Source organism: Lutra lutra, chromosome 9 (assembly GCF_902655055.1).
Source record: "Lutra lutra chromosome 9, mLutLut1.2, whole genome shotgun sequence".
NCBI classification, from domain to species: domain Eukaryota; kingdom Metazoa; phylum Chordata; class Mammalia; order Carnivora; family Mustelidae; genus Lutra; species Lutra lutra.
This window is the reverse complement of record NC_062286.1, coordinates 98,984,486-98,998,336: the sequence shown is the minus strand read 5'-3', so window position 1 is coordinate 98,998,336 and position 13,851 is coordinate 98,984,486. Positions and strand designations below refer to the sequence as shown.

General features: G+C 40.1%; 1 protein-coding gene and 1 pseudogene across 2 annotated transcripts in view; one reads left to right on the top strand and one right to left on the bottom strand.

The window, feature by feature from the left end:
* Nucleotides 1–41: 41 nt before the first annotated feature.
* CFAP61 (cilia and flagella associated protein 61) overlaps nucleotides 42–13,851 on the top strand; it is a 298,721-nt gene continuing 284,911 nt past the window's right edge. For both annotated transcript variants that reach the window (XM_047743844.1, XM_047743845.1), the window contains exons 1-2: nucleotides 42–197; nucleotides 7,502–7,653. In XM_047743844.1, coding sequence (XP_047599800.1) covers nucleotides 7,511–7,653 — 143 coding nt within the window. In that variant the 5' untranslated portion in view covers nucleotides 42–197; nucleotides 7,502–7,510. The remainder of the gene's footprint in view (nucleotides 198–7,501; nucleotides 7,654–13,851) is intronic.
* Nucleotides 7,760–8,247, bottom strand: LOC125108283 (40S ribosomal protein S11-like; annotated as a pseudogene).

The window sequence follows — 13,851 nt, the reverse complement described above, 5'->3', positions numbered from 1 at the left end:
CCTCACGCGCGGTGACGCAGGCAACTTCGTTTCTGTGGTAACCGGGCTGAGCGTCCTCCTCTGAGCACCGTGTCTCGGAGTTGCAGGTGAGGTGGGGTAGCGCTGCCCCGCCCGAGAGGGACGCGGGGACAGTGTCCAGGGCATCAGGGGCTCATCCCCAGGTCAGCCTCCGGAACTAGGAGGACCTGCGTGGACAGGTGGGTCGGTCGAACCGTGGCGCCGGGAAAGGGGAATAGGAACAAAGCTCCGATCCGGAGGCTGGGGGACCGGCGGAGGGGAAGCAGGCCAGAAAACTACCTTTCCCAGCATGCTAAGGGCGGAGCTGCAGCGTCCCTAGGTGTCCCGCCGACGCGTTGCATTCTGGGCTTTTTAGTCTCTGCGGTCTTCTTTTCTGGGCAGTTGTGCACAAATAAACTCTTAAGGCTTTTAACTAGAAATAACTGAAGGTATTTTAAAGCCAGATAATAGGAAAAAATGAAAAGAAAATATCAGAGTACTAGCAAATAAGCCATCCTTGTGGTCAGATAAACAGATGTTTAAATATTCTATGACTGTGCCTTAATTACGTAAATTCTGTTAGCCCTGATGTCCTTAGTTATGAGACCAAAATAATAGTATCTATTTCATCAGCATAAAAGAGAAAATCTATGTAAAGTGTTCCATAAATGTGAGCTGGTGTAATTCTTGACCTGTCTTCATAACAAAAGTTAATTATATGCAAGCAAATGGTTAAGCGAATCAAAAAAAAAAAAAAGACTTTTTAAAATGGTACTTTTAGGCTCACAGAGAAGTTGAATGAAGGTACAGAGAATTCCTGTTTCTCACGCCTGTCATTCCCCTTTCCCCAACATTTCTCACATTTATTATAGTTGATGAACCTACAGTAAAACATTATCACCCATTAATTAATTAATGCTAATTAACATTAGCGTTCGCTCTTCGTGTTACACATTCTGTGGAATTTAATGACCTGTATCTACCACCAAAGTATGGTAAAGAATGGTTTCACTCTCCGAAAATTCCTCTGTGCTCCACTTATTTATTCTTCTTCCCCTTTCGCCTCCTGCAACCACTGGTTTTTAAAACTTGTCTGATAGTTTTACCTTTCAAGAATGTCGTATCATTGGCGTCATATAGTGTGTAGGTTTTTCAGGTTGGTGCATTTAAGATTCGTATGTGCATTTAAGATTCCTCCATGTCTTCATGGCGTGAAAGCTCATTGATTAAGAAATGACAGTTGCAAGTCTCTTGGTGTTTAGAAGAAAAAATATTTATAAATATGCTCTGTGTATTTTATGCATTTAGAAAAATCACATCTATCTCTGTGAACAGTGCTTTTGGGAAAACTTTAACTGAAATCATTTGCAACCAGTATAGAAACATTTGTCATAGCTCTCTACTACCAATTTTATTATTTAAATATTTGTAAGTCATCTCACTTTTCAAATTTTAAATAACTTGAATGAGATTTTATATCACCGAAATAAAATCACCTAATAAAATAAATAAATACCTATTAAAATAAAAAGATGCTTCCATTATGTGATGTCCTTTAAACTTGTAACTATGCATAACTGATTTAACAAAGTTTAATGTTAATCATCTTTGGCTGCCTTCCAGAGATGCAAACACTTCGAATTGTTTTATTTCTAGTTGTCCTCCTTCCATATTAACAAGTTCTTATTGTCTGGTAATTCGATGCTGTTTTTGTTTTTAGGCAAAAGTTATCATCATTATTTTGGGGGGGTTTGTTTTGCCATCAGTGCTTTTTTAGATACACCTGCTTGTTTACTTCTTTTTCTTCAGCATTTTATCTTATATTTCACTCTCTTCTGATTTTAATTTTATTTTTCTTTTAATTTCTTTCCATCTTTGTAGTGAATTGCCTTTTTTAAGCTTTCATCTTTTAGTGATTGTTTAGCTAGGCATAGAATTCTGGGTTAATGGCTGTTTTTTACCTTTACTGTTCTGGTGATTGGGAAACTATAGCACAGAGGTCAAATTCAGCCCATAGGCTATTTTTGTAGAGCACATAAGCTAAGAATTTCTTTTAAAATACTTTTAAACAACTGAAAAAATCCAAAGAGTATTTCAGGACACACTAAAATGTATAAATATTAAACTTAAAATATAAAGGTCAAATTTCAAGTGTCCATGAGTAGAATTTTTAAAATGATTTTATTTATTTGAGAGAGAGAGAGAGCAAGAGCAGGTGCACAAGTCGGGGGAGGGGCAGAGGGGGAAGCAGACTTCCCTTTGAGCCTGGAGCCAGACTTGGGCTCAATCCCAGCACCCCGAGATCATGACCTGAGCTGAAGTCAGATGCTTAACCAACTGAGCCACCCGGTACCCCTAGAATTTTATCAGAATACAATTATGCTCATTTGTGTTCATATCATTTCTGGCTGTTATGCTGTATTAGCAGAGTTGGGTAGTTGCACAAAGAACATGAGGCTCATGAAGCCTAAAATATTTATCATCTGGCCATTTACAGAGGGAGTTTGCCAATCCCTATATTACTGGCTCCTATTGTTGCTGATGTGAAATATACTTTTAGTCTAATTCTTATTCTCTCATAGGCACTTGTCTTTTATCTGGTTGCTTTCAGGCTTTCTGTTATTAGCATTTCTTAATTTCACTACTATATATTTAGGATTTATTTTTATTTTTTATCTTTATTTACTTTCATTTTCCTGCTCTTGAGGATTCAGTTCTTTCATCATTTCAAAAAAAAATCATTAGCCATTATTTTCAAAGAACATTTTATTTTTTTTGAAATTACTATAAGACATAGGTATTCTTTCTATTCTGTCTTATGTGTCTCTTAACTGCTTCCTATATTTTCTTTCTATCTTTGTGTGCTTCTTTCTAGATAATTTCTTCATGGCTGCCTTCCCAGTTCATTAATTCTTTTTAATTGTGTCTAATGTGTTTTTAACCCATCCAGTTAAAGTTTAATAATCATATTTTACATTTTTAAAGTTTTTGTTCTTTTTCATAATTACCTGTTTTCATGACTTTTCTCTTTCTCTGTTCCTAATAATTGTAAACATACTTATTTCATCATCTCTTTCGCAGGCTATTATCTGAAATTTTGGGGAAATGCACACTATATGGGTAGTGTGGGTTGGGATGCATACCTAATTGGGCTAGGATTTGTACTCCTCACAAGTAGCTTTGTTTTCTACCCAGAGCTTCTCAGTAGAGAAAGCTGCTTTGCCACTTCCAGGGGCTGTTAGGTTCAGTTCTTTTAGTCTCCTCATTTATCAAGAGGTTCACTCCTCCAAAGTCCATGTTGGACACATGGCTTTGGTTTCAGGTCTTGGTTTTGCATGAGGTCCCTGCTCTCCCCACGGAGGGTGCAAACTCTTGTCCTGAGGGCCTGCATCACATTTGATCACTCCCTGAGCCACTGCACACAAAGTCATTGCCTGGGTGGGGGAATTTCCCCTTGCTTGTTCTTTTGTTTCCTCTTTTCCCCAAAGTTCAACTCTTTAATTTTGCTTTCTTATTTTATTTTGTTCAAAATTTATATGTATTTGTAGCATTAGCCTACAACATCATGTTTCACAAACAGGATGTCTCCTTCCAGTTTTGCTTTTAAACTAAAACCAAAACCAGGAATGACAACATTTATGGCTGGCTTTGACAAGAATGTAGACATTACCAATGTCCATTTCTACCCAAAGGAGGTAAAAGATATTTGCAAATATGAAAATTTATTGTCCCTGCTAATGCCATGTCTTTGTAGCAGGCACCAAATTTCACATTCACGGGGACTGTGGAAATTAGTTGCTCAGCCTGGTAGTCAGCCAGGTTCCGATTGGCCTCCTTTGAAATAATACTGTCATTTTATTGCTTGGTATTGCTTCTCCCTGATTTGGAGTGAGAAGGCCTTCAGGGGAGACATCCTCCAGTGGATTTTCTCCCTCCTGGGTCATCGTGCCCAGCCAGCATGTATTGTGTTTCCCCTAACATAGAAGGTATTGTCCAAAAGCCCAAAAAAGATAGGACTTCAGCTGAGAAATCATACGAGCATTTCAGATGAAAAAATTCTGGGTGTGGGTAGTAGTGATGATTGCATAGTGATATGAATGTACTTAATGCCATTGAACCATACACTTAAAATGGTAAAAATGGCAAATTTTATGTTATGTGTATTTTACCACAATAAAAAAAGTCATGACCTCAGCCTTATATGTAAAGTTTTTGTTTTTCACACTGAGAAGGTATTTTGCATTGAGAAGCAATTGCTTTGAGAAGCAATGAAGAATGCATTGCTGTATTTTAAAATGCTTTTAAAAATTAAATAATAAGAAAGATTAACTTTAGAATTAGAACTTGGAATCAGCTCATATTGCAGCTGGGCTGTATAAAGCCATCTTAGGAAGGACATGTCATCAGGTCATCAGAACTGACGGCCACTTTACTAAGGCTATGTTCATTTATTCAACAAAGAATGTGTTTATTGCAAAGGGGATTGATTGGTCCTGTCATTGCCAACAATGTAGAGACACCCAGGAAACTGTGAAGGTGCCATCTAAGCATTTGCTGTCTCTGGTTTCCTTGGCTTGGCATCTCAGTAGATGAAGTTCCCTCAGACCTCAGGAACTTTGTGTGACTTCTTCATGTCCACTGTTTTGAATCCTGAGAATGTCCATGCTCAACAGTAATAACATTAATGATGATATGGCCAATATTTACTGAGCACATGTCAAACACTGCTTTTAGTATTTTGCGTGTAACAACTCATTTTTAAGCCTTTTACAGTATGCCTATTATCTTTAATTTGCAGATGAGAAAACTGAGGCACAGAGAGTTTAAATAACTTGCTCAAGGTTACACAGCTACTAAGGGCTAGAAACTGGGTCTCATCCCCAGTACTCTGATTCCACAGCCCGTGTTCTATGACCCTGTGTAATCAACCTTCTGATAGATGAGCTTTCAAAGCCGTGCAGTTAGTTCTTCTGTAAAGAGAGTGCATGGGTGGCTTTTGCCACGGCAGGTGTGGTGGTTAAGCCCGCTTAAAGAAATGTTTGCTTATTTACATCTGTAGAATGTGAAGTAAATTTTGAGCCACCATTTCCAATTTGGGAGATGTTATTATAAATAGCAAGGTTTTTCTTCCTTTGCAGAAAGTGAAGATCTGAGTTCACATTTTCACAAGACAACACGAGGCTGGAGTTGAGAGTACATCCACTCCCCAGTTCACCTCAGTTCCCCTGAAAACACCTAGGCTGTGGGCCAGTTGCCACATAGCACACTTTGTTCTATCAAAGGAGAGGAAGTCAGGCTTGTATTCAGCCTACTTGACTTGTTTGTTAACTGTCTGAGCTGCAGAAACATCTGGACTGTCTGACTGTTAACCTTCCCACTGTAAATGAAAAATTGGCATGCTGGGCTCCTCTTTTCAGTTTCTGTGAGCTTGGACAATGCAGGGCATCTGCAAGAGCTGGGTCTGCTCGGCAGGCGCTAATGGAGGCCTGCGGAAATGGAGGGTGGTGTGAATTCACCAAGGAGAAGGCCACCAGGTGAGGATTCTTGGCTGCCACCTCCCATCTTTCCAAGTCTCCCTGCATGACCCTGCACCTCACACCCTTAACATCCCAGTGTGGATGGTTAAGAGCAGTCAAACCGCAGTTAATATGAACACCAGTGGACTGGGAGGATAGGGCACCCTTTCCCACAGAGGCAGCCCACAGGCTACTTTAATGGGGGGGGGGCGCGAGACAGGGGATTGGACTAGAAGGCCATGCCCAGGGTTCAGTTTCTGACCAAATATGGGTGTCCTGAGGCAAGTCACTTCACTTCATGGACCTCAGTTTGTTCATCTGATTAAGGAAGACCTTGGTCCAGTGCTGTCTCAGACCCCTGTGGTGCTCAAGTTCTTTGGTACTTTGGCACATTGGAAATTATGCAAGGATGCATCTGAACAATGATAAAAACAAAAAGCCAAATGATAGAATATTGTGTTTTGAAAGAAAACCATATGCACTATATAATTCACTTATGTGATACTCAAAATTTAGCAAAGTTCATATATGTGACAGAAGTCAGAATTGTTGTTACCTTTAAAGGTGTGAGTGAACTGGGGGTGCCATGAGACAGTGTTCCAGGGTGCTGGAAATGGTCCATATTGTTCCTAGGGTCAGTGCAGTGGTGAGTATTAATGTGCCTGTTTCAGGTATACGGGCTAATACATAATAAAATGATTATCCCGAAGATGGAGAGAAGTGAGTTGAGGGAAATTGGAGGGGGAAATGAACCATGAGAGACTGTGGACTCTGAGAAACAAACCGAGGGTTTGGAGGGAAGGAAGGAGGAGGTTGGGTGAGTCTGGTGGTGGGTATTATGGAGGGCATATATTGCATGGAGCACTGGGTGTGGTGCATAAACAATGAATTCTGGAACACTGAAAAGAAATTGAAAAAATAAATAAAAATTTTTAAAAATGATTATCCCGAGGAAAAAGGAAAGGAGGAAAAATGAGGAAATGGAGGGACAGACAGAGGGAGGAGGAAAATAGACACACACATATATTAAGATGTTAAGAGAGAGATTGAAATCCATCTGTGGCCTGCTGTTCCTGTCAACAGCATTCCCCAAAGTGTCTTTCTGGAACATTAGATTCTCCACTGTTGCTGTCATTGGAAATTCTCCTCAGTAAGGGTGTGGGAAAGGCTGGGTTATACAAAGAAAGGAGGCACTTTATTTGGAACTTCTCAAGGACTTTATTTTTTTTTTAAGATTTTATTTATTTATTCGACAGAGAGATCACAAGTAGACGGAGAGGCAGGCAGAGAGAGAGAGAGAGAGAGGGAAGCAGGCTCCCTGCTGAGCAGAGAGCCCGATGTGGGCCTCGATCCCAGGACCCTGAGATCATGACCTGAGCCGAAGGCAGCGGCTTAACCCACTGAGCCACCCAGGCGCCCTTCTCAAGGACTTTAATGGGCATGGTGGCCCCTCAGGAAGGCCATCATAAACAGCATTTCCTACACTTAATTGACCGCAGTAATTTTTTTTCTTTTTTGTCTCAGAACATCTCTCAGGACTGTTGCTTTTCAGGGCTCCAGTCTGGGGAACTCTATTTGGGACATGGGTAGAAGCTGCCAATATTTCCCCTATATCTCTTGACCACATGCCATGGTGGCCAATTAAATAAAAAGGATTTTGAATCAGTAAATAACTCCTTTCAATGTTTTTCAATCCTATTGTTAGAATATTAAAGCAGCTTTGTTGGGAACAAAGAGTACAGTTGCAGAAATTTCTAGATGGGCCACTTCTCAGAAACACCATTCTCCTGGAGAGAAACATGTGGCTAGTTTGTGATGACCGTCATCACAGCCGACCCCCAGGGGAACATGTGTACCACCAGCACTCAATACCATGTTCACTCTGACCATACAGAAATTTAATTAATGTCTGATTTTGTAAGTACTGTAACCAGACAGGTTTGTCATCTCAGATTAATGGTGGACTGTTTTCTCTCTTTTTGGGACAGGATAAAAAAATGTCAGTGCTCACTTCTCCAAGAGGAAAGGTAGAAGTGGTTCATTGCCGAAGAACAGAATCACAGGATATTTATTGTATCAAAAACCTCATTAGAAAGTTTACCCAGAAGCTGTTTGGGAGGCTTAATATCATCTATCTTCTGTAAGTATGTAGCTAAGAAAGCCAAAAATATTTTATCAACTTTATTTTTTTAACTGGGAAAATAACTTCACTTTCTTTGGGGGTATGATGTCTAGTCTCAGAACTTCTAGAACTTCTAGAATTGCTTCTTGATGCCAGCAGCCTTCAGGACTTTGAGCACAGTGAAGCACACAGTCTTGCTCAAGGGCCAGCACTCACCCAATGTGTCTGCGTCGCCGATCTGGAAATCCTCTGTTCACCTGAAGCAGGAGTACAGGTCCACAGATCTGTTCTTGTGGCATTTCTCCAAGCACTTGTACATTTGAATGTTGTGGAGGCAGTCCCAGCTAATGACAGTGGTTCTGTGTATCTTCATCTTGGTCATGACACCAGACACAATCCACCTTCGAATAGAGACATAATCAGTAAAGAGACATTTCTTGTCAATATAGGTGCCCTCTGTGGCCTCCTTAGGTGTCCCGAAGCCCAGACTGATGTCTTGGTCGTATGGTGGTGGGAGCTTCTCCTTGCCAGTTTCTCCAAGCAGGACTCTCTTCTTATTTTGAAAGATGGTTGGCTGCTTTTGACAGACACCTCAGTCTGAATATCTGCCATTTTCCTGGCCACCTGAGGAAAAGGCTGTTGATCAGTTTTATCACACACTCCTTATCTTATGGGGCTTTATGGTGAGGAAATGGGCAGCAAGAAAATCTGTCCTGCTGAGCAGGAGATCTTCAGGAGCAACCAATCTCTAAGTCTTATAACAACCGCAAATTGAAAGGGTTTTGAATTCAGGCAAATTTGAGTTCAAATCTCAACTGCCCCACCCACTAGTAGAGTGGGATAAGGTAATAATATCTGCTGCTAGTTTTGAGAATTTATTTTCTGTCAGGGGCTGTGCTTTATCCAGTCCATTTTGCAATTGAGAAAATGGAGGCCTGCCCAAGGTCAAACAGTTAGTAAGTGACAAAGCCCAGATTTTGCTCTTAACCATTGCTATTAAAATGGTCTTCTAAACTTCAAAATATGCACGGATTTTTTTCCCTTTCTTTTTTTTTTTTTTTTTTTTGGACACTAGGATGTATGCATTTTATAATCTGTTCCTTATTATTTTTGTTGAAAAGATAAAAGATAGCTCAGTATTTTGAGTTTTATAAAGCTTCATATTAAATATAATTGAAATGTTTAAAGTAAGGCCAGTCTAAGACATTAAAATTTGTAGTTTCTGATTATCGCAACTGATGAATGTAATGCAAATGTTCACAATTTTGTGGGAGAACATCAGGGCAATATGTATAAAATGCTTTAAAAATGTGTATGTCAATGAAATGATTCCACTTTTTGGCATTGTGGTGGGTTAAACACCGTAATGATGTCCTCTGGATAGAAACATGTCGGCACACACACACACACACACACACACACACAAAAGTTAAGGACTGTGCAGAGAACATTATCAACATGAAATCAGAAACTTTAAGAAAATAGCAGGAACCAGTGCCACCTATTCCTTGAGGATTTTGCTACATTCTAGAAACGTCCAGCTTCTGTTTTGACAGCTTTGCAAAGAAGAGAAGGTAAATACTCCCTCCACCTAAGGAGGGAAGTATTAGATCCTTTTGTATAAAACTGGGTTGCTCATTGTAAGGATGAATGAGACATAAACCCACTGCTGAAGCTGGGACAGTAAGGAAAGTAGCCTTTTCAACCTCAGCATGGAATGAAGGGGGACAAAGCCTTTAAGAATTTGTAAGCATGTGTTGATTTAAGGTCCATGCTGATTATCTTTGTGGTCCCAAAAAGCTTCAAAACTTCCTAAATAATGAGTGCATTTTCAGAGAAAAACTATGTTTGTTTACGATTAGACAGAATAAAGCAAATAAAATGGAGAATTTGATTAAAAGTCGTCGCAAATTAGTAGTGTGTCCAGGAAACTGGCTGAAATAACACAAATCAGGTCTAAAGGATGGAGCTTCAACTCAGACTTCAAATAATGCACCCAGATAGAATTCTAAGCAAAATGCACTTAAGTCAAAAATCACAAATATATAAGGAAACATGCACCATTAGGGAGAACCAACAACAAAAAATATACAGCAGAATCCAACCCTCAAAGACTTTAGATGTGAAGTCAGTCGAAGAACAGAAAACAACTGTGCTTACTATATCTACAGCGAAAAGATACATTTTTTAAAAAACATAAAAATGAATAATGAGATTTGAAAAGAAAAAGTCAAATAAACTATCCAGAAATGAAAATATGGTTAAAAGCTCATTGGATGAATCATAACCAACACAGTTGAAGACAGAGGTAGCAAGTAGCAAACTGGAGGACCGATATCAGTGAATTATCCAGAATTCAGCACAAAGAGACAGAGGCAAAAAAGTAAGAATGGAACAGTTAACAGTTACAGTTGGGTCTAAACAGACTTCTAGAAGGAGCTAACAGGAAGTAGAAAAGGCAATATTTGAAGAAATCATGGCTGACAGTTTTCCATGATGGTTGAAAAGCACCAATTCTTAGATCTGGAAAACTCAGTGAAACCCAAACAGGATAAACTCACAGAGAAATCCCCAACTAAGCGCATCATAATGAACAGAAAAATGCCAAAGCTGGAGAGAAGATTTGGAAAATTATCAGAAAGAAAAGACAACTTGCCTGCAAACAATTGAAGATTAGACTAATAATGATTTCTCACTAGCAACCATGATAGCTAGAGATAGTAGAATATCTTTAGTATTGGAGAGAAAATAGCACCAAACTAAAATTGTATACCGAGGGAAGAGGTTTTCAATACCTACAGGAAAATGAATGCATTTTGAGGCCAACAAAAACGGAGTTTATCAATGAATCCTGAATAAAGGGAATTCCTCAGAATATACTGTAGGCAGGAATAATATCTCAGCTGGAAAGCCAAGGATACAAGAAAGTAAATATATGTGCAAATATGTTAATTCTAAGATAAAAAATCAAACTTGCATAAAGCATTAAGAAAAATGACCAATATAGATACTAAATATAAATAGAAAGTTATAAGATATAAATAATAACAGGTAAAATACAGAACAAAAATAGAAGATAAATTGGCAGGTGCATAATTAGAATGAAAGTACTCTTAAAGTATTATCCAAGAGGAGGGTAGGATTCAAAGGTACTTCCCTTCCTTCCCAGAAACCACACGTCCAAGCCTATGATGGGGTAAATTATTAATATTTATTGAAAGACATCAAGGAAGACCTAAATAAATGAAGAGGTATACACATTCTTGAATAGGAATATTTGATAATGTAAAGAAGTCAGTTCTCCTCCAGTTAAAATCCTACTAGGATTACTTGTTGAAGTTGATAATATGGGTGTGAATTTATATGGGAGAGCAAGGGGCCAGAGTAACTTGAAAGAAGAAAAATAAGGTGGGGAGATTTGCCCAACTAAAGACTCATTATAGGTGTAGTAATCTGGATGGTATGGTAATGGCCAAGGAATTAATAATTGATCCCAGAAAGAGACCCACACTTATATGAAAACTTGATGACCAAGCCAGTGGGGAAATGGTGCTGGGACAATTTGTTATCCATATGGAAAAGAGAATAAATGTAAAGACCAACCTCCTGTCAAAGAAAGAGAAAGAAGGAAAGAAAGAAAGGGAAGGAGGGAGGAAAAAAAGAAAGAAAGAACCCAATTCTGGGTTAATTTATTATGTAAATGTGAAAAACAGTTAACATTGTTGATGGAATATCCTAGATTCCAGATTCATTTATCCAGCTTCCTGATGGATGTCACCCCTCAAATACCTAGTAGGTACTTTACACCCAGCATGATCACCACCTGCCTCTGGACTACTCTGTTTTTTCTTTCCCCATCTCTGTAACTCCAGCAGCTCCAAACTTTCACTTGCTTGGACCAAAAACCTTGGTGTCACCTTCACTCTTGCTCTTACCTCCCACACCAGCAGTGCTGTCAGCTCCACCTTCAAAATGAAACATCTAGAACCTGGCCTCTTCTTTCCACCTCACTTATCCTGCTGAGATGAGGTACAAGGTACCAGCATTCCCACTTGAGTATTTCAACAGCCCCTTTCTAGTCTCTGCTTCCACCTTGGCGTCAGCCCTTGCTGCCCGACACCGCCCTCCCACCCCAAATCCCAGCAAATTATTCTCAACATAATAGCCAGAGCAACACTGTTCACACCAGCCAGATCCTGTTGTGCTCTGCTCAGAACCCTCCACTGGTCTGCCACATGCCTGCCATGATCTGGTGTGGAGCCCACCCTTTTCCCTCTGACCTCACCTCCCTTGAGCTCCACTGAGTTCCTTTATTTCTCCTGGAGCACCCCAGGCATAGGTGTGCCTCATCCTACAGTTACAGAGGCGTTTCCATCACACCTCAAATGCTGCCTTCTCCTGGAAGCGCACCTGCATGCACGTGCGCGGTTCATCCTCTTCCCCTAATATTTCTACATAGCACTTGTCCCTCCGGACATTCTGTGCATTTTAGTTTAGTTGTTTTTTTTTTTTTTTAATTGTTCTGTCTCCAATTACTAGAACGTCGGCTCTATGAGGGGAGGGATTTTTGCCTGTTCTCTGCTGTGTGCCCAGAACCTAGAAAAAAACTTAGCCTTTGGTCTGTATTCAACAAATGTTTATTGCATTAATGAATAAATCCTGCCTAAGCCCCAGCATCCTCATCTGTGAAATGGACAGTTATACCTAATTTACAGGTTGAATGGGACAGTGAGAATAGTTTTTAAATACAGGGCAGGGCCTAGCTCCTAGGAGGTGCTCATGGCTGCTTTCCCCCTTCCCTCTGGTTTTGCCTATAAGGGAGCAGGGACTAGGGTCAGAAAGCGGCAGGCTTTTCTATCATTTTCCTCTCTTCCTTTCTCAGCCACCAGGCAGCCATAGAATAGGAGAAAGGACTGCTTTACGAGTACGATGGAATTCTCTTCCATATATATTGCTAAAAGAAATCAACAAGCCACAGAACATGGTACAAAGTGAGTCATGAATGCCTCTGAGATGGAAAAGCAAGTGGCAAGGGGCCACTGTATACCTTAATGAGTCTTGAATCTTTCCCACATGGATAAATTTCTGGATGGAAATAAATTACAAACCCCCAGCTTGGTAGCAAATGTGTGCTTGTGACTTGCCCCTCCTGGAGTGAAGTGTGTCACCATTGGCCTGAGCAGGAGGGGACATGGTTGGGCTGTGCAGGTAATCACCAGTGACCCATGAGATCATTTGTCAAGGGCCCATCCTTTTAGGGGGTATTCAAAATATGGCATGGGGGATGGGGGCAGGTTATAACTGGTGACTTCCTACAGATTTTTTTCAAAAACCTTGTGCAAATCTCAAATCCTGTACACGGTCACACACTAATTATCAGAAAGTTCTTAATAGCCTATTTCTGAAGGTGAGCTTCACACCGCTGCTGGGTCTTGGCTATCAGGGTACCTCGAATCCACACATCTCATGTGTTTATGTATTTTCTGAATCAGCAGATATGAAAAGCATAATTTTTGCCACATGGGAGTGGAGTAGTGAAAGGGTTTTTTTTTTTTTAATGTTAAAATGGGATCCTAATATCTAAAAAGGCTGTGACCTACCTCAGAAGCCAGCATATCTTCAAAAGTAAAAGCAAATTTACATTTTCATCAGCGTATACCCAGCCCATACAACCTTTCATTTTTCCTGTTAGGTAACTCCCAACCCTTTGCCAGGCCAACCTTAAGGCTCAGAGATACTTTTTACAAGCGTTTCTAAAACTGGAGGTTTCTTCCCCGGTTTTATTGCATTTCGTTATATTACCTGCTGGCTCAGTCACAGATATAGGAATGAATACAACTGACCTCACCTAAAAACCCTGCTAAATTGTAGGGGAGAAAATGAGCAGATTGGGCATAGCAGATGAGTGGGGATAGGGCCAAAGGAATAGGCCACATCAAGTGCACGTGTCACAGTGCAGGAGGCTGGGAGTGGGGAGGCAACGTGACAGGCTCTGGGAACACCCGGATCTGTGCCATTCGTGCTGCTTAATAAAGCAGAAAATGGGGATACTGTTTCAACTAAGATTTCCATCAAGTGTAGTTAAATAAAATGAGTTTTGGCTGAACTTGGAAAATTCGCTAAACCAAGTAAACAAATGAGACATTACTTTAATAAAAAGAACTCTGATTGCGCTTGCTGGAAAATATCCTTGAGCTTTAACATATTTTGTGTGAA